Genomic DNA, 24887 nt, shown 5'->3' on the forward strand with positions numbered 1-24887 from the left:
TAATACTGATGATTCTTCTCAGCTTTTGAGTGAAAATTTAAGTTGTTAAGTTCTAATGATATCTTTGAGAATGAACTTTAAGCAGATTTCACATGTTGAAGGAGCAAAATAAATTATTTTTCATGAGTTGGACTTGAACAGAGAACTACCTCACATTTCATTTTGATCGTGATAGAGCACTATTTGATTAACTTCTCTCTTCACCATATTCGGGATGTCTAGATTCTTGAGCACCCCATATTGCCTTTTAGTGCAGCCTAGAGGCTGTTTGGCTCAGGATCCCAAAATTGCGTCACGTCTAATTGTACGGGTGCTCTCCCATCATTTTCCATCAAAAAAAAATTATACTTTTAAAATGAATAATGTTATATCGTAGTTCTCATAAAAAAATGTTATAACGTAGTAATACGAAACACTTAGTAAGCAGTAGAGTGATAATAGCGGAGTTTTGACTTGAAAATCAACTAATCATATGTTAGTTTGATGATTTGATTAGTTACTCATTCTATCCCATTTTATGTGTCTGGTTCGATTAACGAGCTAAGAGTTGATTGAAGTTATTTTTAATCTAAATTTTCCTAATATCAAGTTTAATATTAATATACAAAATTTATATATTTAGAAACTACACTAAAATACTATTAAACACACAAAAAATCAAATTTAAATATAAGTAAAAATACTAAAGAAAAAAATAGTTGAGTTGAAGTATGATAGATAAAATAGGAGAGAGTGAGAGTATCAGTTTTATTGAAAATCAACGAATCATCTGTTAGTTTAATTAGTTACTCCGTATTAGTTATCAACAAATGATGTAGTAGCACAGAGGCCACATGAGGTGGACAACCACACGAGTAGTGTTGAAATGTACAAATTGTCTTCCCAAAAATGTGTACAGAACAGTGAGAACACGCATTGGCGTGGGACCGATCTACACTATAAAACAACGAAGCCGAGGAATGCGTCTCCATATCTTTGCAGTTAGTTTGCTTTCAAAATCTTTGCTTTTTGTCTCAGTTCCACAACTAAAATCTTTGCTTTTGTCTCAGTTCCACAACTAACTAACTGCGCCAAAAAAGGCTTCAATTCGCTACCGGTCACCATGTCCAGCGTTATGCAGTCGGAGGAACTCGCGAACTTTGGATCACTGGCACAAACCGGCGGCTCAGATGATGGTGGACTTTTGAATATAGCTAAGTAAGTCAACCCCCACCCTTCCCCATAAGATTTTTTTTTTATCCTCACATTTCTTTCTGTTTGGTTCAATCTCTTTGTAAGCAGTCTAGAAAGGGTTATTGAAGTGTTGGTGATTCGCACCATTAACCGCGTTTTGGAGCCGACCATGGCGGACTTGTTCCGTAGAGTTGTAAGTCTACTATACATTACATTTTGCCAACCACAAATTTTGTAACATAGTTTTAGTTCATGTACTGTTGTTATATCTTCAATTTGTGGTTGTTCTGGGATAGGCAAGTTTCATCCCTTTGGTGATAGATGGAGATTTGTGTTAATTACACTATTTGCTCAAGAGTGTCTTGTGATTTCTGGGAGGAAATATATCTCCCATTTTTGCTATTCAGATGATTAATTACTTGTGTGATTTGTCACTTGAGAAAACCACAATTGTCACTGCCTTTCAGATTCACTAATTCTTGCTCAGCATATGATTATATAATTTGCCTAGGGAAAGTTATGAATTTTAGGAATTGTTTGAATACAAAAATGATTGTGTATCAATTGCTTTAGTTTGATCAATTCCAATACATGTGAGATCCTTTTTATATATCTTGTAATTTTAGTTCTTCAACTTTTTTTGAGTGACAAGGGAAACTCGCAATCACTACCAAAGGTGTGCAATGAATAAAATCTGACTTGTGACCCTAGCTGATAAAGGACCCCTGTAAACCAGCTTAGGTTGCACCTAGCTGATCTGCTCAAATCAAGAAGCCCAATAGGCTGCTCCTACTGGGAGTTTAACTTGTAATCTCGTGGTTATCAAGTCAATAGCCCAATCAACTTGGCTGGGGTTTCCCTCATAATTCATGAACTTTGATAGGTTTGCTGTCAAACACTCAAACTCCATGTTTATGGAACCAGACACCAAGTTAGAACATTGTTCGTATGTTTGTTGCATATGAGACTTGAAGCTAACCTATATCAACTCACCCCCACTTAATGTTGATACCCTAAATACTGGTCCTTGGTATACTGTGGATCTTGTGCACGAGGTTACTTGGTGTACCTTTGATTTGAGTGAACATTTGCACCCCAAGGCAATGAACATTTATTCCAAACTAATGAGTCATGAGTGTTGCTGCTCACAACCCAAAGCATAGTGGACTAGGGAGGGTCCGCTATATTATTCGCTAACTATTCAGTCTACTGGTTGTATTGTTTTTCCAGGTAAGAAAGGAACTTGAGGAGGCACAGTTGAAGCTTATGGGTAGTTTTAAAGGGTAATGACACTCTGGGCTGGGCTGACTAGGATTTCATATCATTATTGAGCTTTCTCTCAAACCATTAGATGAATTTTTGGTCTCAGGAATCCAGAGAATGAAAATCACACTTCCAATCCAATTCCAAGGTGCCTGAAGCTAAAGTTCCTGCAAACAGTTTCTGATCTTGTCCTCACAGGCAAGGAAATCAAGGGTGAAGGAGGCTGTGTTCTAAAGGTGGCTTTACTCGATGACCTTACTGAAGAGGTCATTGAAACTGGGAGTGAGGCCTCTGCCGAGATAGAAATTGTTGCTCTTCAAAGGGAGTTGGATGATGCTGTCGAAGATAACTGGACATCTCAAGTGTTCAACGAATCTATCATAACAGTGAATCGTGCTAACAAATCTCTTCTTCAAGGAAACGTGCGCTTGAAGCTGAATAAAGGCATTGGAATTTTGCAAAACTTTAAGTTCAGGCAGTGCTCAGGTTGGACGAGCAACTGCAAGTACATGCTGGGAGCAAGAGTTGTTGGCGGTGCATCCAGTGGAACCGTAGTAAAAGAAGCAAAAACGAAATCCTTCACAGTGAAGGATAGCCGTGCCCAATGTAAGTAGTCTGCAACTATACAATACCTCTTCTGGTGAGAAACAATCTAGAAATAAATTGCTGATTTACTCATATGAACCTGAAAGCTACTTGAAACTGTGAAATAAAAATAGTATACAGAATAGTACGTGACTCTAACATCTCTGTTCGTTCTTGCCTGAATTGAACAAGATAAACGCAAGAAGATCAGGATAGCTAATTAATGTGATTTAAAGGTAACTATTGCTTGTTTATTGCAGTGTACAAGAAGCATGAGTTCCCAGATTTATCTGATGATGTATGGCGATTAAAAAATATTGACAGAAAGGGCAAAATTTATGATCGCTTAAAGAGGGAACAAGTTGAAACTGTTGAGAAGTTCCTTGTTCGACTCCTCAGTGACTCTGAGCACCTTAAAGAAGTAATTGCTTTCTTCTCATTCTTTTGAGCTCACTCTGTTAAAATGCTTTTTCATATATGAACATGTTTTTTTATAGCTCAAAGGAATATATAATCTGCTTCTAACAATTTGCTGAATCAATGGATGGTGATATTATGCTCATGTGTTTTAGTATACATGGTAAGCGACAATAGGTATATCTGTAATGGAAAAACATCAGTACATCCCTTTTCTGTTTTCTTTGTCCTTAAGTTTTTCTGTTTTGAAATTTTCCAACTTTTACTGGAAAATGAAGATTCCATGCCTCATTAATTTAGAGTTCAAAACCACAAGGTATGTTTCAGACAATAAGAAAGTTAATGTTGTCCAAAATAGTAACCAGGTGTTGGAAGTCTTGAATTTTTTATGTTTCTCCCTGCTTACAGTCCTAAGCCGTCAAACTGCTGCAATATCTGCAGATACTTCACATGCCACCAAAATGTTGGACGGAGACGGTGAGCCATGCTCGAAGATGCAAAATTGATGAAAGGTTGTATTGCTATGCTGATTCTCAAGATACCCGGGTGGTTTTTGACCTTTTTGGAGAAGTGCTTGGACTTGTTCTGCAAGGCCAGTACAGAAGAACAGAAGTGTTATCCCCGGATGATAAGGCATGCTATTCTACTTGTTATGAATTCCTTCTTTTCTTTCTGTGCTATATTTGACTGTTTGCACTTGGCAATCAGTACAGGATAATGCTCTCAAGTTGAAGGAATCTGCATGCAGACACTGGAACGATATAGTCAGATACAGTGATGAGAAAGAATTCATTCAACAACTGAACCCTTCAGATTCTATGGACATGGAGTGTCATAATGATAGGGAAGTAATAAATGAAAGTAGTTACTGTCCACGCGAAGCCACTTGTCTGAGCATTGGACGTAGTGGGCAAGATTTTGGTTCAATGAGCCCTATTAATGAAGATTTCTCTTATTATCCAATTCATAGTCCTTCTTGGAGCAGTTGGGGGATGTCGAACAACTTCATGCTTGGACACGCCCCTTTTGAGTTAGTTGATAATCAGCAAAGTTATGGAAACAGTTCCACGTCCATACCCCCACTGGATGGTTCTTTAACAGAAGGGCACGCACTGAAGCACGCACTGAAGCGTTTGAGAATGGTGTTTCTTAAAGTGCATGCACTGAAGCGTTTAAGAATGGTGTACCGTAAAGAGCATGCATTGAAGCATTGGAGAATGGCGTTCAGTGTTGTGAAGTCGTCTAAAAGAAAAGGAGGTGAACCTTTGGGATTGCCAAATATTCATGCTCAGAAGAGGCTAAAAATCTTTTGATCAAGATCATGCCATGAAATGACTCCATGGGTAAAACCAAACTTGGCTTCTCACTTCTCAGCCCATTGGTGATTGGACGTTACGCACTTGATTGTCTGAAATTGGTACATCGCTACTCTGCTCCTGATCTGATGGTCCTGTCTGTATGTTCACATATTACCCTGATTATTCCTCAACAATGCATTGGTATTTACCTACTGGATATCACTCTTTCTGCCATCGATTTGCTTTGTGGTTATATCAAGTTTCAATCCAGATTCCAATCTTCGCACTAATGAGAAACTTGATCTGTGTCAATTACTGCATTTGATCAAAAACATTTCTTGGTGATTCTACAAGAGGTGTTTAAGCATGCAATTCAAGAGGAGAAGATGGCTTCGCGTTTGAACATGGGTTCAAGCAAGGATTGTTGAAACCATGACAGGAGGATGCTGAAAACATGGCTTAGCTTGTCAGTGTAATTCTACTCGTTTCGTGAACCAACCTTAGGTGTGGTTTAAATGCGAAAAACTCCATGTTGTGTTCCTGGGGCTCTGTAAATAATATGTATGATTCTCTTTCTCTTCTTGTTTATCAAATGTGAATTTAGCCATTGTATGTCTGTATTGTTGCTGGTGGAAATAAGGTTAATAAAAAATAAATCATTTGTTAGTCTTTAAGACACAGAAAGATCATATATTTTCTCAAATATTCAGTCTGTAACCATATGTACATTATTACATGTAATTTCTGCTAAAGGTACCGAGAAAAAGAAAGCGTGGTATCTTGTACATTGGGGCACATTCTACACATGAAATGCAGGTAAAAACATAAGACTTTAATTTTCTGCAGTTCAGCATGCCTGAAATGTTTACATCTTGCAGCTCTTGCTGTCCTTACATAGTTCCTCCTGTTGTGATAGAGATGAACAGTGGTTTTTTATGTTCTGCAACTTACTTTGTACCTAAGAACACATAATGATCAATGAAAATTTTAAGTGCAGTTGTGTTTTCTTACCTTCTTCCTCCGCGCCTCCAAAACTTCCTCTAGAGGTGGTCGACCTGTAATGAGAGATAATTAAGTGAATGCAGATCAAAACGCATACACTTCTGTAGTGTTGTAAAAATCGGCCTAGGTAGCTCCCTAGGTGTCAACTAGGTGCTAGGCTCCCCTAGGCCGAGGGGATTTCACCCCAAGGCGCCTTTTAGTCAGCCGGCCGACTAGTCGGCTAACTAGGTGCCCGGCTCGGCCAAGTGTTTTTTTTAAGGGTTTAGGGTGGGTACATCTTATTATTATTGTTATTTTATTCACCGCCTAGGCGCTAGGTGACCCCAGTTGCCTGACTAGTGTCTAGCACATTCTGCAACCTTGCACTTCTATATAGAAACACGCCTACCCGTCTTTATGCGAGATAAAAATATTGTTTCTTGAAGCATATGTAGAACAGTCATATTTCAGACCAGCATCAAATCCAGGAATTATTTGATCAATTAGGAAAATCATTCCTTTAAATATCCAATAATGTTAGACAATGATACATAACCTAATAGTCTAATGTGATAAGTTGAAGACAATGTCCAAACATTGGAATGAACTTAATGGAGCTTAAGACATTCGAAAAGAAACTAGTATAGGTGGACCTGTAATTTGAAGGCGATATTTAGCCCAAACGCCATAAACAGCATCTGCAATGGTTGCAACCTGCCAAATGCCAATAATCAGCATCTCAATGAAAATCAGTAAGCCATTCTTACATCGAACCAAACATTGTAATGACTTACAGGCTCGTATTTGGTAATTGCGTAGACCCATCCTAAATCAACTGCTTCATAGAGTTTTCTAAATGCCTAAAACATTGCCAATGGTGTCGAACGTTATTCTAAATTGTGAAACTTTAGGTATGTAACTGTCAAGTATAAACAACTCACGTATAATTTCACATGTATCTCGAAATTGTTATGTAGGAAAAGGAACTTGAGTATCTTAAAAGGACATACCTCAATATCTGTAACAACAGTGCCGTCAGATAAAATCGCATGTATTCTTCCCATAACCTGAAACAGTTGGTACCAAAATATCATTTCTGCTACCAGGCACTGGTCCTCCCACCTAATGGGCCGCTAAATCACCCTGATTTTCCCCTCCACTATCCTGTTAGAGCGGGTGTGGGAGCCTGAGGGCGAGGAAATTTTGTCTTTTCTAGGCAAAATATTGTTTTTGCTCAACAAGATGCAACAAGAAATAAAAATGCTACTCTTAGCTAGTCATTGAAACGTGATGAGTTTGACATTACAATCATACTAAAGATACTAGCTTTGATTAGTTCCATTTTCCCATTTTGTTGCTATGAAATTTGGTGCAATGCCAATGCCCAATGCATAAACAGGTGAAGCTGAAAGATGTTCTGATGCAAAATAAAAAATAAAAAATTCTGGATAAGTCCTTAGCAGGAACTTTCTAAACTGCAATGAAGTTTTGTATATAGCTTCAATTGTTCAGAAACTTCATTTCTATGACACCATGAAACTTTTCAGATATAGCGAGGAACATACTGTTTTATAATCAAGGCCTTGATTATCCTCTGGGAGGTATTCATCTGAGCTTATATCAACAAATTTGATTGTTCCATAACTTGTGTTTCTCTCTCTAAGCATATCAACCTAACAACACCATCGTATGAAACATGAGTTTCGTTTCGCCCATCAGCTAACAAATCAACCAAGAAACAGAACAGAACATTTACATAGGAAGGAAAAACAAAATTGAAAAACAGGGAATTGTACATAGAGAGAGAGACCTCACGCATACAAAGGGGGCACTCCCCATCATAGAGCATCTTAATTTTCCAATTCTTTGAAGATTGATCTTCATTCTCCTTCTTGGGAGCCACAGCACCCACAGTTGTTCCACTTGTAGCCCTAACTGAAAATCTTGATTCTGAAATTACATTACAACTATCATCAATGTAATACTCTTTGGCCTTTTTGGTATCATAGTTAGATTATCAGCCAATTTTAACTTGTCCGACCATTATTAGCTGTTTGACTTGGTTAAACAGCCAATATGAGTGTTTGATAAATTAGCTTTTTGTAACAGCTTATTGTTCCAAAAACGCTAAAATTCAAAAATATCAGTTTTTTGAAAAAATCATTTTGTATATAATTACCTATAAACTGACATCTAATTTACCAATCAACTAATGCTATATAATTACCTATAAACTGACATCTAATTTACCAATCAACTAATGCTATCAACTAGTGAAACTCACTGACCCAATCCACTAACAGCTATTTACCAAGCATCCATTTATGATTTTCAGAAACAGGAAACATTCTATTCAGAGTTTAGTCCACAAGTTGTTTGGCCATTGATGAAATACAAAGAGACCCAGAATATGAAAACAGAAAATTGTTCATTTACAAATCATAAATATCGCTACGTTAATAGAATGAGAGGGATAAAAGAGTACCAGGAAGATAATGGATTGTTGGGATTGGGGAGTGAAGAGGAAGAAACCCAAAGCCAAGGGCAGCATGAGATCTAAATCTGGTTCTTGGTGTAACAGAGAGAAGAGCGCCTGCTTGCCTTCCAACACCCAACCTCAGAGCCATTGTTTTCTTTTGCGTTTGATTCAGTTTACGATTGTTCGTTCGTTAGTCCTAAGAATGTTCTTTAGTTTTTCCATGTTTACGTGGCGCCAGCGTTTTCATCAAAATGGCTCGGCTTTTTGTGGTTTGTGAACCGATTCAAAACGGTGACGTTTCTGCTCACCAAATCTAGTCCCAAACCAATGGGGTTAAGGTGAAATGTATAAAACATTAGATAAAGTGTTAAATAGGAGACTGGACTTTTTGATTTTGTGCTGAACTTAAAAAATATGTCGTCGAGCCATCAAATAAGCAAAATATGTGTAATTGAAATATATTTGTATTTTTTCTCAGTAGAATTTGGTCATATTGCTTATATTGTAAGTATTAAGAGTTGTCTTTCTTTCTACCATACATGTTGAGAATAAAAATTAAAATATTTTTAACTTAAATTGCGTTAAAAGAAATTAGAAAAAAATGTTTCAATTGCACATATTTTTATTGTTTGATAGTTCGATTACATACTTTTTAGCTTATTTAACATAACTCAGTGGGGTAGCTCAAGTGGCAAGTGAGCTCTCTTTGTGGGGAGGAATTTCCGGAGAACTCGGGTTCAATTCCCACAAGTGACGAGAGGAATTTCCGGAGAACCCGGGTTCAATTCCCACAAGTGACGATTCCCCCTGGACCAGCTCCCGTGCCTCCCGTCCCGGAGCGAACGTGGGTACGGACGGAGCTGTAAATTTACCAAAAAAAAAATGACTTATTTAACATTTTTCCATAAAATATTTGTAAAACTCTTTAAAATAGTGACATCTCTAATGACCGAAACTAGTCCAAAATCAATGGGGGTTAAAGTGAAATGTATAAATATTTGGGGCGATTTTATAAAACATTTCTGAAACTCTTCAAAACGACGACGTTGCTGATCACCGAATCCAAAATCAACGGGGGTTAAAGTGAAATGTATAGAAAATTTGGGGCGAGTTTATAAAACATGTGAACATTCAACTCTCTCTTTCTCGTCTTTTTTTTTTTTTTTTTTTCAGTTTTTCTTTGTGCTCGCCACACTCTCTACGAAAATCATTTCTGTCAAGGGTTTTGGTTTGTTCGGAAAAGATGGCGTTCTCCGTCGGCAAATCGGCTCTCTCTCAGCTCCGACTTTACTCACAGGTTCTCTCTTTGCGTATGTGTATACGTATAGACAATTAGTCTCGTAGCTGAGTCTTTGATGTTTTGATTGAATGTGAATTTTCTTCGTCTTTCTACGAAAATCATACTGCAGAAGGCTGATGATTCATCATCGGTGGCACCTAGACGTGGATTGCATATCGAACCTGGTGCTCGCGAGAAGGCTGTGAGTAACTACCTCCCTCTTCCCAGACTTTGCATTGATTATGATGTTATTTCAAAAGGATCTGATTTACTCTTGATAGCAGCTGTTTGACATGTCATAAATTTGGAGATCATAAGCTAAAGTTTAAATATATTGATATGTTATAAATGGCAGATCTTAATTAATAAATTTAATGCTATTTGCTTAAATACAGAGGAAAGATCTGGAGATGAATCTTGGATGGTCAATAGATGCTTTTACCCTAATCCTTTTATTTTATTTTATTAATTTTTTTACAAATTTTTTTGGTGGAGGTGTTGAGCTGGCTGCGGGCTCTAGTTGATGGAACAAGGCCTGTGTTTATTTGAGTATTAGGCTAGTTAATCTGAGAATAGCTTATGGATCTTAAGAGAGATTTTTAGTGAAAGATTGGAGGTGAACTCTGTTTAGTCTTCAGCAATTGTTCTTATTTCTTTTCTGTTCATCTCTTGTAAGAATATAGTTCACTATTTCTTATTGCTTATATTTTATATCTTGTAAGAATATACTTCACTAGTTAATCTTCTCTCCCGAACAAAGGTACAATGAAATCAACTTTTTTTTCAGTTTCTTAAAGACTTATTTGTTGGTTTAGATTGAGAAGCAATGTGTTACATGCTGCAGCATAACTAGTTCCTGTATTTTGGGTAAGATAATGCTTTGGAAATGTGAATGTCAAGTTTCACTAACTATGAGTCTCTTTATAGAATTAGTCTGAATTGTGGAGTTTTAAAGCACTTCCCACTTAGCGGGAGTTCTTGGGAGTGTGCTTAGTTCAATTTTTATTTCAGATCTAGATTTTTTTGGGCAGTGGAGAAGGAAGGGGGAGGAGGAAATCTCTCTCTCTCTCTCTCTTCTCCCATTTGTGTTTTGTGTATTGATAAACATATGCAAGTAATTTAGTCATTTGGTTTTCATGATATACAAGATAGTATCATGCAGAATGAATGATTGTTTCTATTAAGGTGATTGTATAGTCCTCTATTTAATTAACATTCTGTAATCTAATTGATGGTGTATAATAGTAGATTGATGAAGCGTGGGCTTCTTGTTTTATATTAAAACCATTTTCATTCTTTCAATCATTATGATAGTTTTCATTGCTTTTTCCACATAAGTGTACCAAGGGCTGTTCTTTTATTAGCACTTGTTATCGTTCACATGCATTTGTGCCATTGCTTTTCCTGTTAAGAAATTTAGAAAAGGATTTGTTAGCAACTCAGCAAATGCTATACTCCAACCTCTTCTTAGCCTTTTGAGATGTTCAGGGTCTTTCATAAATCACTGGGTTGATTTACCATTGTATTTGATAATTTGGAAAAAGTTAAATAAAATAATCAAGTCCTTTTGCTGGAATGGATAATTTGGTAAAACTCTATATGTATCGTATTTTTTACTTTTCTTTAGTTATTTCCTCCCAAACCAAGTAACAACTCCTTTTCTATAAGTTTGGAATAGTTTGGCTCCATTATAACTTTGTTTTTCAAGGATAACTTGTGTTATTAAAGGCTTCTATATAGGTTGAGGGAGATTGACCTCATTGACATAGAAACTTAGTAAATCTAAGTGCTTTGAAATTTTAGTTATGAAATGAAAATAGAAGTGATGCATTTCTGGAGTGAATGGTAATGCTTTTCTAGTTTCTGTTAACCTAGAAATAACATAAGAATGGTAGCAGAAGGATGTTAAATGGCATTATACACTAAAAAGACATGACCTTGTCCATGGAGGTTTTCCATCTATAGGCAAGCACCAAAAGCATTTTTGCATACATTTCATGAAAAGCATTTATTTAATTCTTTTAAAGATAAACTCAGTATTAGTAATTTGCCTTTGGAGTTCATCCATCCAAAGCGTTGATATCCTTTTTTTATACATGACATATTTCTCACGTGTGATTGTGGGCCTTTTAGTTTGGACACTTAGATTTCATTTGCTTGAGCAATTCTAGTCTTTGCATTAGAATTGTTTGCTTCCCCTTCATATTGCACCTAGTAATGCTATTTATTGATTGTTGCCTGCTGCAATTGGAGGCATGTATTGGATGACAGTCTAAAAGGAGCATTTTCCTCTGCTGAGTTGTATAATTTCATCTCATTTGTTCTGGAATCATTAATCAAAATTATTATTTGGCAGCTACTAGCAGACGACTCGTCACTGAGACGCTTTAAATCAAATACAAAGAGTGTACGAACCCTCAAGAGGGTGGGAGATGTTCTCACTGTTGTTGTTGTAGCAGGTACTTCATTGTCTTTGCCTTTAATTGGTTGATTTCTTTTTATTTTATTTTCCTGTTGGCTAAAATTCTATTGAATCAGTTTGTAAAAGTTAGAGGATTAGATATAAGATATTTTCCTGATGATTTTCTTCTAAAATCACACAAGTGTTTGTTATCCAGCTAATATTTTTTTTCTCTGGATATATTGACTTCAAGATTTGGGATTGTTGTTTACTGATGACTTTACTATGAAGTATGAACCCTATAAAATGTACTTGAAATCCCCATCGTATTTGTCATTACATATTTGTGTAATGATCACAACAGTAGAAAGTATGTCTGGTCTTCTGCTCTTAGTTACACATAAAGAGCATTAAGTTCTGAGGCTATTTTGTTACAAGTTGTACTCCATGAGTTCTTGGACACTAGTTGCCCAGCTCTGTATTATGAAAACCTTTTGTTGATTATAGTTGATACTCTTAATGTCTTTCACGGGCATTTGTTGATCAAGTTTTCTTGATTGAATACTTTCAGGATGTTGTTATGAAATTTATGTGAAAGCCGTTATGAGGGAAGAAGCTAGGAAGAAGGCAAGTGGAAGCACCTAGTGGTGGCTCATGATTCTATTCTGCATATTTGCAATCCCTTCATTCTCTGAAGCGTATAGGGAATAAGTCAAGGGAACAGCTGTTTGAATATTTAGTGCAAGAAACTCATGGCTTAAGGCCCCGCTGTATGCTCATAGCAAAGCTGAGAACTTGATGCACCAATTTTTCCTTTTAAGAAACTCATGTTTTAAGTAGGTGAAAATAGAAATAAGGTTGGGTGGCTCTTTGAACCCAAAAAGCCTAAATGTGATTCCATTTGTTTTATAGTTTGCTGATACTTATGATTGAGTTTTGCCTTTGTATTCTGTTGATAGCCCCAGTGTGGTTCGGGCCTCTGGCACTATTTGAAAAGAGCTAATTTCACTTAAAAAGGTTTTGAAAGTGAGAATCACTTGTCTTAACCCAACTTTTCTAGTCTAGCTTAATAAGATTTGGCAATACCTTACCTTTTCAATTGATGTTGAGTTCTTGCAAACATGCTTCAATCTTTGCTGCTCGTCCAATTTAGCAGAAAGTTGACCAAAACAAAACTATAAATTCTGTGCCTAGCTTAACCATCTAGGAACTAGATGTCAATACCTCATCAGCTGCTCTTTAATTTGTGAGGTCGTGTAAAGGGAAATAATAATTCTAAATAATGTTTTCCAAAGATATAATCACACAAAATTCAAGCCTTTATCATAAACAACTTCTTTAAAACTGATTTCCTTCCTCTCGAGAATGCTAGGAACATTAAAACGTCAACTTCTCATGATACAATAGATTATCTATATATTTAAGCTCTCAAATATATAATTTTACCCGTTGATCAAACCAATTAACACAATCAACCAACAATTAACTGTTAACACAATCAACTAATTGCTAATTGTTAACAACTAGGGGTAATTGCCAAACAAGGCTCAAGTATGGTGAAATACTGAAATGGAACTTGGTTATATTACCATTTCACTCAATTGCATTACAAATTATAGGTAAAACCGAATTTGGTAATTGCTTTTGAAGATCCTGTTTCGTAGTTAATTAATAAAAAAGCTTGTTTTGGTCGTAGACAATTTTAATTTTTTAATACATTAATTCCTTTCAAAATTGAACTATTGTTGAATTCTATTTGAAGAGTTTCTCAACATTTGTTGTATAAGATTTGAACATGAGGCATTACGTGAGATAAATTAAATTCTTTTCACATGGATTACAAGTTATTGTGGTAAAGTTAATTTGTGCTTTAAATAACAAGCATTTTTCAATAAATCAAAAATAGTTTATAAATATTCGTCATTTAAATTAATATTTAAACAATTATTTTCAATTTATTCTAATAAAGTTTTCAAATTAGACTTTTTTTTTTTGAAAGGCAAATTAGACTTCAATCTTAAGTATTTTTTAAAAGTTTGGGTGGAAATGTCAAATAAACAATCAAACTAGTAACAATAGTGTAGTTAGCCAGTAGTTATACCATGGACCCGTCACAATTTACATACTAAATTTTCATAATTAAATGTTCACAATTTGAATTGTCGCGACCGGAGTCCATAGAATAATTTGCCACTATTAGCCTCCTAAATTTGAAAAAGCTAGTACATTTGAATTTTTATTTTTATTTTTTGAATTCATTAGTCTAATTGCATTTTTGTTATTAGTTTGAGAATTTATTTGACTATTTTTTCCTATAATTTTTTTAAAAATAATCCTATCATATTGAATTTTTTTTTTTATAATTGGTATTCTTTAGGGTGTTGATGTGTACAAAATTTTAGCTCAAAATATCTTGAGGAGTTAAGAACCAATTTTATGTTTTCTTTCTCAATCTTTAATTCATTTGAGTTTTAACGAAATGAGGTAATTTATTTTATAGCTACAAATGATTATTTGAGTAATGTTAATTGTTGAATATTGATTGTGATTGATTAGTACTTTAATTAATTCATATACTATAAGAATATTTTGTTGAAATAAAATATGACGAATTAATATAATTTTTTAAACAAATTAATCATTTAATTATCAATTATGGAACTATAGTAGTTTACTATTTATTTTGATTATATAATTTTATTTATATTTTTTTCATTGAAAATTTATTTAATTATGCAATGTGCTTCATTTACATTTGTAAAAATATAGGGAAAAAAAGTTGAAAAATATGTTATCATCAATGGACCCATTCCGCCTCCCTTGTGAGTTGTGAGCCCCCACACTAAAACTCCAAAGCCACCTTTTAATTTTTGAAAAAGAAAAGAAAAAATTTGGCTTTTCTTTTATTAGTTAATGTGGATTTAAAAAAAAAACATACACACACACAAAAGAGAAGACATATCATATATAAAAATGCTACGATCTATTTTGTGAGTAAGAGTGATTAAAGTCATGCAAGGATCGACAAATGAGAAAAATATAGTGATATTTTGATAAATATTACAAAAAAAAAATATACAACTAAAGTGCACTAAACAAATTTATAAAGTGTACTCAATGAAATATAGATTTACACTCAACATTTGTGGCTGTAAAAATGAATTCGATGAAATATAAAAGTATCCTTAAAACGGGGTTATACGGGTGTGCACTGGGTAAATCACGTCTTGTGAGTTGTGACCTTAATTGTTAAAGGATCACAAGAAATTGACCAGCTTAAACTAAGAAGGTCAATACGCCGCTCCCCGTTGAAGGTAAGATTTGAGCTTGTAACCTTGTGGTTATCAAATCAATCGTCTGACCAACATTGTTGGGTTGCCCTTATACTTTAATATATCATTGTGTGCACTTTACATTTTAAAATGCTTTTCAAAATGTCACCAATTTTATTTTTTTTTAATTTTCAAGTCATTGATCATTACAAATTGACAACTAGCATTATTATTATTATTATTATTATTATTATTATTATTATTTTATAGAGATTTGTTTTCACTTGAATTTTTTCAAACACATACTGATGGATTTAATTAATCGGGGTGTCCCGAATTATTAAATCCAATAATTAAGAACGAATAACTGATATGAAAATGTAATAGCAAAATGATAATACCATAAGTCATGGAGACAAATTATATTGATAATTCGTGTTAGGACGATAATTGTTTAGACAGGGTACGATGAAGGTGTCTTGTAATGCTAAGACAATGGCCTTTTATACAAGGAAATCCCAACCAAATTGGGCTAAATTCGCGGAGGGCCACAAGACTAAGTCGAGGCCCATGTAGTGGGCTCACGAGACTAAGTCAAGGCCCATCATTGTGGGCCTCGAGTTATGCACTTCCGAACCCCGGGTCTCTATTATATTGGGCCATTTCTAATATCCATCATCAGTCCCCCACTCTCTAAGCTGCGAGAAGTCGTCAGCGAAAGAGAGTAAACATCCGGCCCAATCGAAGCCACTCGGGGCGCTATGCTTGGATGAATGCTTCCGGTCAACTTGAACGAAAGCACTTTGTTTGCTTACAGACCTTTTAAGCCTACACCACCAGCCTTGCGATCTAAGTCCTCTCCGTCCGAGCAACGCGGGGTTGCTTAGATTTTTGCTCGCATAATGTTGTATATATATTTTTGTTTTTTGTTTTGTGTTTGTATTTTCTTTCTTTTGCTTTTTCTTATTGTTTGCTTTTTCGCGTTGGCGTTAGACCAAGGTACCTCAACCCTCAGCCCTTAGCACACCCGTTCGATGGTAGGCGAGATTAATCCTCGGAGGTTAAATACCGTACCCTCACTAGGGTGTAAGTTGTTCTAAGTCGAGACCATTTCGTCTTACGCCTAGAGACTCTTCTGTTCGGCAATAGCGAGGTCGGGCCCCGTATCGCCCCTAGGGTGTTTAGTCGTCCTAAGTCGAGGCCATTTGGCCTTGCGTCTAAGGACTCTTCCATTCGGCAATAGTCAAGGTCGGACCTCGTATCGCCCCTAGAGAGTTTAGTCATTTTAAGCTGAAACCTTTGGCTTATAGACTTAAAGACTTGCCCGTTCGGCGATAGGCGAGGTCGGACCTCGTATCGCCCTTAGGGAATTAGCCGCTTAAATGATGTGGGCTAAGAATCGTGATCGCCGAGAGGTCGGCCTTCGAGTTTTTATTGAGAATTCGGCTACGGAGCCTATTGGAGGATCAACCAATCTTGGTCTCTCTCCCCCTCCCTTGAATAATAGCAAAATGAGTACATAACGAAATTTGCTACTTTATTATGAAGTGAAACTCAAGGGGCCGGACCACCTTATGTGCAATAAGCCAATAATAGACTTTTCCGTTAAGTAGTGAGTGGGGGCAGACCCTGTACCACCACTAGAGAATGCCAAGGTCAGGGCCGGCGCGCATGACCATGACCATGGATTGATTATTCTGCCTAGAGTTCGGTGGTGAGGTCGGACCTCACAACGTCACCAGGGAGAACCAATAATAATAATAATAATAAAATGTAGTAAACTCCTACGTGACAAGATGAGAAGATCTATCAGATGTACACCGATTCTTTCTAACGCATCTTCCCCTGGATATAAGACATTCTCACGGTCAAATGCACGTCCCCGCCGCTGCCGATCTGATTCATCAATCTTCAATATACTTTCTGGTGGAAGTATTTTGTTGCTGCTATATCCCTTTGGGTATGATAATCTATCCAAAAATGGGTTCATAGTCAGGTTAAAAACTGCTAGGGAATTATCACGGTGATCCATTAAAAATGCTTCGCATCATCTCCTTTGCCTCAAAAATCTGTCACAGGCATTACAAGTTCCCCATGAACAGACCCAATAACATTGTTAAGAACCACTGCACGATCTCCACAGTTGTATTTGTCACAATGGTAGACATTGCTGCCATTCTGATTTATTCCAACTAGTGCCTGCGATTACGCCGGAGCTTCCGTGGAGAACCTTGGCTCAGTCTAATTGCCTCCCCCGCCGCGGGCGCCGTCGCAGCGTCTCGCCATCTTCACGGTGCCACTTTGGAAGAGCGATCTGGTTGGCTCCTCTTCTTGTTGTGGCGACGGTTATATGAATAATAACAATGCTTCATCGCCCTTCTGCCGAAGCCGTGGACGCTATGTTTGAAGTAACATAATTCATCCTCTTCCTTCGCGTAAAAATCTCCCCGCCGGATTAAACCTGGTCGATCGCCGTTAGAGTGAACGGCGGCGACTTCTACGGGAGCGGAACTGAATACGAAATCAAGTCGAGGCTTTTAGTTAATTCGATCGGCTTCCGATGCACCGTACTCGGATCCGAATCTGGTGGCATCATTTTGTGTGCCGGAATCTCCGTGCGACCGAAGAGCTTGGATGATCAAACCATGGGATTGAGCACAGAAGCGATCCTTAGGTTAATCTGGATACCGTTTGAATATTTTCATGACATACAGAAGCTAACCCTTGGATTTAGCACAATTTAGGTAGCCAACAATGTTGGAAATCTGATCTCTTTCAATCAGAATTTCTCAACACATGCGTGCATGCTTGTGATTAAGCATGCCTAATGTAAATGCCCCACCAAAACCCCAACACTGTACCGTCAAAGGTTTTTGTGTGATAGATATATGGTTGATTTAGTTGGAGATGTTGTTTAGGAGCATGCTCGAGCTTGTATGTCGAGCTCTCAACGAAAGCACCAATGATGGATTTAATTAACAACTAATATGAAAATGATAATACCATAAGTCACGGAAACAAATTATATTGATAATTCGTGTTAGGATGATAATTGTTTAGACATGGTATGATGAAGGTGTCTTGTAATGCTAAGACAATGGCCTTTTATACAAGGAAATCCCAACCAAATTGGGCTAAATTCGCGGAGGGCCATAAGACTAAGTCGAGGCCCATATAGTGGGCCCACGAGACTAAGTCAAGGCCCATCATTGTGGGGCCTCAAGTTATGCACTTCTGAACCCCGGGTCTCTATTATATTGGGTCATTTCTAATATATCCATCACATACATACATACATATTACATACACACACATATATATACATCTAAATTTTACTCCCTTATTTTTATTCGTTGATGTTGTAAGTAATGACAAATTATATTTAAAACTGATCCAAAATGTTATATTAAAAATTTAAATGAGGTTGTAAAAATTGAGAGTTTAATTGGAAGTAGTATTATACTGTTATCCATATATAAAACAAGTGATAAAATTTGAATGCGAAAAGAATAATTGAGGGATGAGTTGTATATGGTGCGTGAGTCACCGACTAGGCGACTATCCAGACCCATATGGGCCCCTTAGCTTATTTTATATGTCATGACAAAAAAATAATTCAAAACAAAAAGCAAATCATTCTTTATTGGTCAATTTACGTTTTGGCCTTTTACCTATATTTGACATATGCTTTCTGCATTTTTACAGACAAACATACTTTTCTATTTTATTACTTTAATTAATTAATTAATTAATTAATAATAATACTTAATATATTCAATTTTTAAATAAATATATTTTTCAACTTGTCACCGTTATTTCACTCATTGTACGTATTTACATTATCATTATCATCATTATTTTTTCACTAACTGATTATGTTATTATATATTATATCACGTTATTAAATAATAAGAATTCAATTTACGGAAATAATAACTTGTATTACATTTTAACTTTAAGTACAAAAAGAATAATTTTGTCTCATGGGACTAGTTTAGTTTATTGACTTTATTTGACTGATTACCTTAGAAGAGGTGTTTGGTAAATAAATGTTAGCTGATTGAATTAGTAAATTTGAATAGTTGATAGCAGTAGTTTATTGTATAAATATATTTGATAAATTAATTATTAGCTGATAATTAATTATATGAAAAATAACTTTTTAAAAAAGTTGATTGAATAAATTACTTTTGAATAAATTTTTTTAATTTTTAATATTTTGAGACATTAAGATGTTAAAAAAAACTAATTAATCAACCACTTAAAAAAAAAAAAAAGTGAATTTGATTTGCAGAAGCGGCTAAAGATGCAAAAGGAGCAGACAATAATATCTCCGAATCCCAATACTAAATACTCCCTTGTCCAATTTACCGCCCTCTACTTTTGGCTGTAATACCGCAAGCCCTCTCTATCCGACACGTGTAATTCAAAGCTCACTATTAATCATTAAAGACTAATAACGTATGTCTATATGAGTTGTTACGAACTTCCATGGTGAATAAATATTGTCTCGTAAAAAATTATAAGTATTTGAATTATATTCTGAATTCTGAGTCAGAAGTATGAGATAAATTTAGATAATTTAATTTTGAAATTCAATAGTAAATTACATATTTATACATACAAGAATAATAAAACGGCCCTGCAAGAATCACATTTCATTCGTAGTAGGGATCGAATCCTCGTTATATCGTCAAAAGCAAGTCTTAAGAGACTTTTTAACTACGGTTACAGAATACTAGATTATTGTTACGAGGGTATATTTTAAAATTATTTACAAATCATTAATGCGGTATCTATTCATAACTACGTTCATATCCCACTGAGGCTCAAACTCACCACCTCCCATATAAAGAGAAGAGTTTGATGCCACTGGACTACAAGGTCCTTGGTAAATTGATATACTTAGTTTTATATTATTTTTAAAAGTTTAGGTGCATATAATAATTGTAAAATACGACATCATTGTAAATTTGATGATATCCATCTGGCGGAACACAAATATACTCTTATTATAGTGAAAACATTTTAAAAAGGAAAATTATGTTAATTATATTTCGAGAAATAAATAGTGTGTACAAATTTGTAACCAACTATTATAAGAATAAGAAGTAGATTCATATAATAGCATTGCTTATGTTATAAAGCATCATTAACTGCCAGTTTTACCGAATTACCCCTACATTTGGAAGCTAACCGTTGCCGCATATCCTCGTTCACACCTGTCAGAGTGAATATAACGCCCGCACTTCCCTTCTCATTAGCTGTAAAACAATCAAAACATTTTTCAAACATATTCAAAGATTACTAGAAAAGATTGAGAGGAGAGATAGAGAGAGAGAGAGATTGAGAGGAGAGATGGCAACGTTTGCAGGGACAACCCAGAAATGTAAAGCTTGTGAAAAGACAGTATACTTGGTGGATCAGCTCAGAGCAGACAATAAGGTCTACCACAAGGCATGCTTCAGATGCTTCCATTGCAAGGGCACTCTCAAGGTTTTCATCATTTCCCACTTCTTGTTGTTGCTTTTTCAGTGGATGTGATGTTTTAGTTTGGTTGCTTTGTACAGACATGTGTTTGGATTTGTGTGTTTAAGCAAGAATTGAATTTCTTGCCATTTTTGGACTGTTTTAGCTCTCTTCCTTTAGTGATCTGATTGTTTGGGAGATTGGTTTTGCTGTTCTTTGAATGTTATGGGTCACAGGATTTGATATTATTTCATTCCAGTTAATCTGATGGTTCTGATCATAAGAAAATATGGGATTATTTTGATTGTTTTTTTCATAGGAATTCAATAGGGTTTCCTAAGGAAGCACAACTTACCCAATGAAGGTAAAAAAAAAAAAAAATCAGAAATTGGAATGGATTTATGATTTGATTCAAATGGAGCTTAGCTTCTTGATGTAAAGGGAATTTAACAGTGGACTTTGTTGTTCTCTGTTGAGTCTCTGGAAGTTTCTTCCTTGTTTGAGTAATTAATCCTTGTGCTCAATCCATTTGGACTTTATTGTTCTGGGATCTATTGCTGTTTTTCCAGCTGTCACATTTTTCTTTGGCTTCACTTTGTATGAGTTGTAGATGACCAAATTCGATTCCCGAGGTGTTGCATTGATTTAGATATTGAGTGAAGAAGATTTAGCATTTACACAGTTTTGTACAAGTGTTAAAATTTCAACCATGAATCTTGCTATTATTACATGCTGGCTTCCCTTGAACATCTCATGAATTTTTGTCTTAAATCTTCATTATAGTTTAGAAATTCATATAGATAATGTTGCCATGTAGGGATGCTTCTGAGTAAATTAGGGCTAATGTATTTCTGTGGTTTCCCAGTTTGTGTCTAGTATGGCAATATGAAGCACACAAATAGAAATATTTTTATTGTTTTATGTGTTTGATAGATGCACGCATTATAGCTAACTTTTGTTGGTAGCCAAAAAAGAAAGAAAAGAAAAACAGAGAGAAAAAAAGGGTAAAGTGAAGAATTTGTGCTGTTATAATTGAAGCTTGTATACTGCCAATTCATTTCTCTGACAGATTATTTTCCACCACATGGACCTTCTTTTGTACATAACTTATCTCTGCTGTTGTGATCGTGGGGCCTTTAAGCTTTGGACTCGTCAGATTTAATTGGCTTGATTGTTTCTGGTGTCTTTGCATTAAAATCGCTTGCTTCCCCTTCATGTTGCACCTACTACGCTAGTAATGCTATTTGTCGACTCGTGCCTGCTGCAATCGCACACATGGTGTGTCTATCGTTAGCATTTTCTTCCTTTGAGTTGGATATTACCTGTCCAAACTCATTGTCAGTCAATCGCGGGATTTAATGATCTCCATCCAAAATATGATCAAATAAGCTTAATAATCAAATTGTAGATTGTTTAATCTGATCAAATAAGCTTTATTTAAAAAAAAAAAGTTTCTTCTTAGCAGCTTAGCAATTTCTTAGATATTTGTTTGCTGGTCTTATTCTTTGCAGCTCAGCAATTACAACTCCTTCGAAGGAGTTTTATATTGCAAACCGCACTTTGATCAACTTTTCAAAATGACTGGTAGCTTGGATAAGAGTTTTGAAGGTAAAAGCAATTATCGAGTTCCATTTCACCTATAATAAGTCTTGTTTGTACCTCGAAGCTTATTCTCTATCCCTTTCACCACCTTGTGCAGGGGCTCCAAAGACAGTGAGGGAAAGAGCTGCAGATCAGGTACTAACATCTAGTTTCTAGATGGTTAAGGCACAGCGATATTTTTGTTTTTTGCACAATTTGTTGTGTTGTTTTGATCAAATTTCTGATAGTACTAATCATGAGCTAAATCGGACAGGGACACACAAGCAGCAAAGTTTCAAGCATGTTTGCGGGAACTCAAGATAAATGTGTTGCTTGCAAGAAAACAGTTTACCCCATTGAAAAGGTAAGATATTGCTAAATGTTATTAAGCTGGAAACCCGCAGCCACTACCTGACGGTGTGGGGCAAACCCCGCATTGTGACCCTAGCCGGCAAAGGATCACAAGGAGCTAAACCAGTTAGCTGACTGCTAACTGGCTCAAACCAAGAAGGCTGGGATTCAAACTCGTGATCTTGTGATTACAAGTCTATATCCTTAGCCATCTTGGCTGGGGTAAGGTTACCCCTTTCCTACCTGATTCTTGTGTGTGCAAAATGGAGCACAAATGTATAGGTACATGAACCGATTTCAATCGAAGATCCTAATCCACATTGGATGTTGTTTCTATAGGTAGCGGTTGATGGAACATCATACCACAGGCCTTGCTTCAAGTGCAGTTACGGGGGCTGTGTGATCAGTCCATCAAATTATGTAGCACACGAGCATAAGCTGTATTGCAGGCACCACCACACTCAGCTGTTTAAGGAAAAGGGAAACTTCAGCCAGTTGGATACGAGCGAGAAATCCAAGGAGGTGACTGAGAATGGCAAGGCCTGATCTGATCGCTTAACGTTTATATATGTTCCTTCGATATATCATGGTTTGAGATCAGTTTCCATGATGAAGTCTAAACATACATGTCAGCATTCCTCAATGCATTTTCAAGTGGTAACACTTGAGAGAGTTTTTCTGTAAGAATTCCATTTTGTTGCTGAATCAATCCTTGACAGTGGTTTTTTTAAGTCTTTTCTTTAAATCATTTCATATGGGCATTGCTGTTTTTGCCCTTATGTGTGCCAGAAAAATTTTATGTGATATTTTTATAATGAATGAGTCTTGTGTGATTGATTCTTGTTGTCATTCTTTCTTCTTTTATTTTTTCCCCTTTAGCCATAGTCAACCCTCATTAATTTTGTTTCTCCTATTGGAAAAGTGAGACTTCATCTAAGATATTTACAATTTAAGTTCATATTAAAAGTTATTAGTGAAGAAGACATGCAAATAAACATAGAGAGTAAATAGAATATAAAAACAAAATATGAATTAAAAGCATAAGGGAATTCCCTTATAATGTTGAATGTTAAAAGTAATGATTACTATAAAATAACACATTTAGGGGTGTATTCAATCATGACTTTTGTAGATTTTTAAAAACTTTTAAAATGATAGATTTTAATAAACTTTTATTGATTTTCATAGAGTCGTTCAAAACTTTTTAAAACTTTGTAAAACTCTATAAAAGTCTGTATAAAAAACTTGCATAAACTTTTATCAACTTTTTTATTTTTAAAAGTCTACAAAAATCATTAAAATTCTAAATTGAATACATCCTTACAAACTTTCATAAGTAATTCATAACAATATTAAACACTAAAATTTATAGTTATAGAATTGTTCAAATAAAATATTTAAAAATATAATTACTTTTTCTTGAGAAATTAATATTTAAAAAAATATAATTACTAGTTGCATAAAATTAAAAAATTAATAATATATATAAAAATTATATTTGATATACTGCTAGGTATCAAGCAAAGAGCTATTATTTGCAATAACAATATGGTACTACTAACAACAACAAGGTGCTTCTCTTTGTAGCCTCAAATTGCTATTGCGAACAATAGTTCACTATTCGTAATAGCATGTTGTTAAAAAGAAAAAAGAAAAAATATATTACGAATAAACATCTGAATATTATGAAACATATAGTAAAAATTGACGGTGATAGATAAAAAAAATTTACTCTGTTCATGTATTTAGGAGAAAAAGTTTAGAAGTTATGGATAAAAAGTTCATAGAAAAAAATCAAAATATACAAGCAACAATGAAATAAAAATAATATTATTTTGAATTTTTAGAAGAAGATTGTAAAGTTTAGGAGAGAGAAAAAAATTGGTAAAGTTTAGGTATGTAGAAAATATAGGATAATGAAGAAAAAATAATTTATTGAATTTAGGTATATACGTATAGTATAAGGTTTATAAGGTTAAAATTTTAAATAAGGAGAAAAAAATAGAGTTTAAATAGAGAGAGAGAGAGAAAAAAAAAACCCTTCGGTGAAAGAAAATTTTGAAATCTTGGGGTTGGGGGTTGGATTTCAACTATTTATATTTGAGAAGGAAAAGTATATAAAAGTCTACAGAAGTTATAAAATTAAAAAGTCCTTACAAATTCATAACCTTTTGAATACCACATGACTTTTAAAGATTTTTTAAAAGTTTTAATTGAATACCACATGACTTTTAAAAACTCTTTAAAAATCTTGATCGAATACCGCATGACTTTTAAATACTCTCTAAAAGTTTGAATTGAATACCTCCAAACTTTTAAAGCTTATAAAAGTCTTTAA

At 35.1% G+C, this 24887-nt stretch overlaps 4 protein-coding genes across 5 annotated transcripts; 3 read left to right on the top strand and 1 right to left on the bottom strand.

Moving 5' to 3' along the window:
* Positions 1-970: 970 nt before the first annotated feature.
* On the top strand, positions 971-5410 carry LOC116010223 (calmodulin-binding protein 60 A-like). Of its 2 annotated transcripts, none has more exons than XM_031249536.1 (7): positions 971-1197; positions 1282-1366; positions 2404-2456; positions 2543-3042; positions 3282-3442; positions 3880-4071; positions 4147-4323. In XM_031249536.1, the coding sequence occupies exons 1-7, from the start codon at positions 1103-1105 to the stop codon at positions 4168-4170; spliced, it is 1110 nt and encodes a 369-aa protein (XP_031105396.1). In that variant the 5' UTR covers positions 971-1102; the 3' UTR covers positions 4171-4323. The 2 variants fall into 2 exon arrangements, with proteins under 2 accessions (XP_031105396.1, XP_031105395.1); XM_031249535.1 differs by having other exon boundaries at positions 972-1197; positions 4152-5410.
* Positions 5411-5412: 2 nt separating this feature from the next.
* LOC116010224 (uncharacterized protein At5g50100, chloroplastic) lies at positions 5413-8407 on the bottom strand. The gene is made up of 8 exons (XM_031249537.1): positions 8203-8407; positions 7528-7667; positions 7283-7390; positions 6728-6784; positions 6512-6577; positions 6371-6431; positions 5748-5791; positions 5413-5640 (listed from the first exon to the last, which is right to left on the bottom strand). Exons 1-8 carry the CDS (start codon positions 8342-8344, stop codon positions 5602-5604), a joined length of 657 nt encoding a protein of 218 aa, XP_031105397.1. The 5' UTR covers positions 8345-8407; the 3' UTR covers positions 5413-5601.
* A 931-nt stretch (positions 8408-9338) lies between these two features.
* Positions 9339-12902, top strand: LOC116003728 (succinate dehydrogenase subunit 7A, mitochondrial-like). Its single transcript, XM_031243644.1, has 4 exons — positions 9339-9493; positions 9606-9677; positions 11832-11934; positions 12448-12902. Exons 1-4 carry the CDS (start codon positions 9440-9442, stop codon positions 12519-12521), a joined length of 303 nt encoding a protein of 100 aa, XP_031099504.1. The 5' UTR covers positions 9339-9439; the 3' UTR covers positions 12522-12902.
* Positions 12903-20410: 7508 nt separating this feature from the next.
* On the top strand, positions 20411-23398 carry LOC116005650 (LIM domain-containing protein WLIM1-like). The gene is made up of 5 exons (XM_031245898.1): positions 20411-20644; positions 22129-22225; positions 22317-22354; positions 22473-22562; positions 22889-23398. The coding sequence occupies exons 1-5, from the start codon at positions 20507-20509 to the stop codon at positions 23093-23095; spliced, it is 570 nt and encodes a 189-aa protein (XP_031101758.1). The 5' UTR covers positions 20411-20506; the 3' UTR covers positions 23096-23398.
* The last annotated feature ends 1489 nt before the right edge of the window (positions 23399-24887 follow it).

This window comes from Ipomoea triloba, chromosome 2 (assembly GCF_003576645.1).
Source record: "Ipomoea triloba cultivar NCNSP0323 chromosome 2, ASM357664v1".
Classification (NCBI taxonomy): domain Eukaryota; kingdom Viridiplantae; phylum Streptophyta; class Magnoliopsida; order Solanales; family Convolvulaceae; genus Ipomoea; species Ipomoea triloba.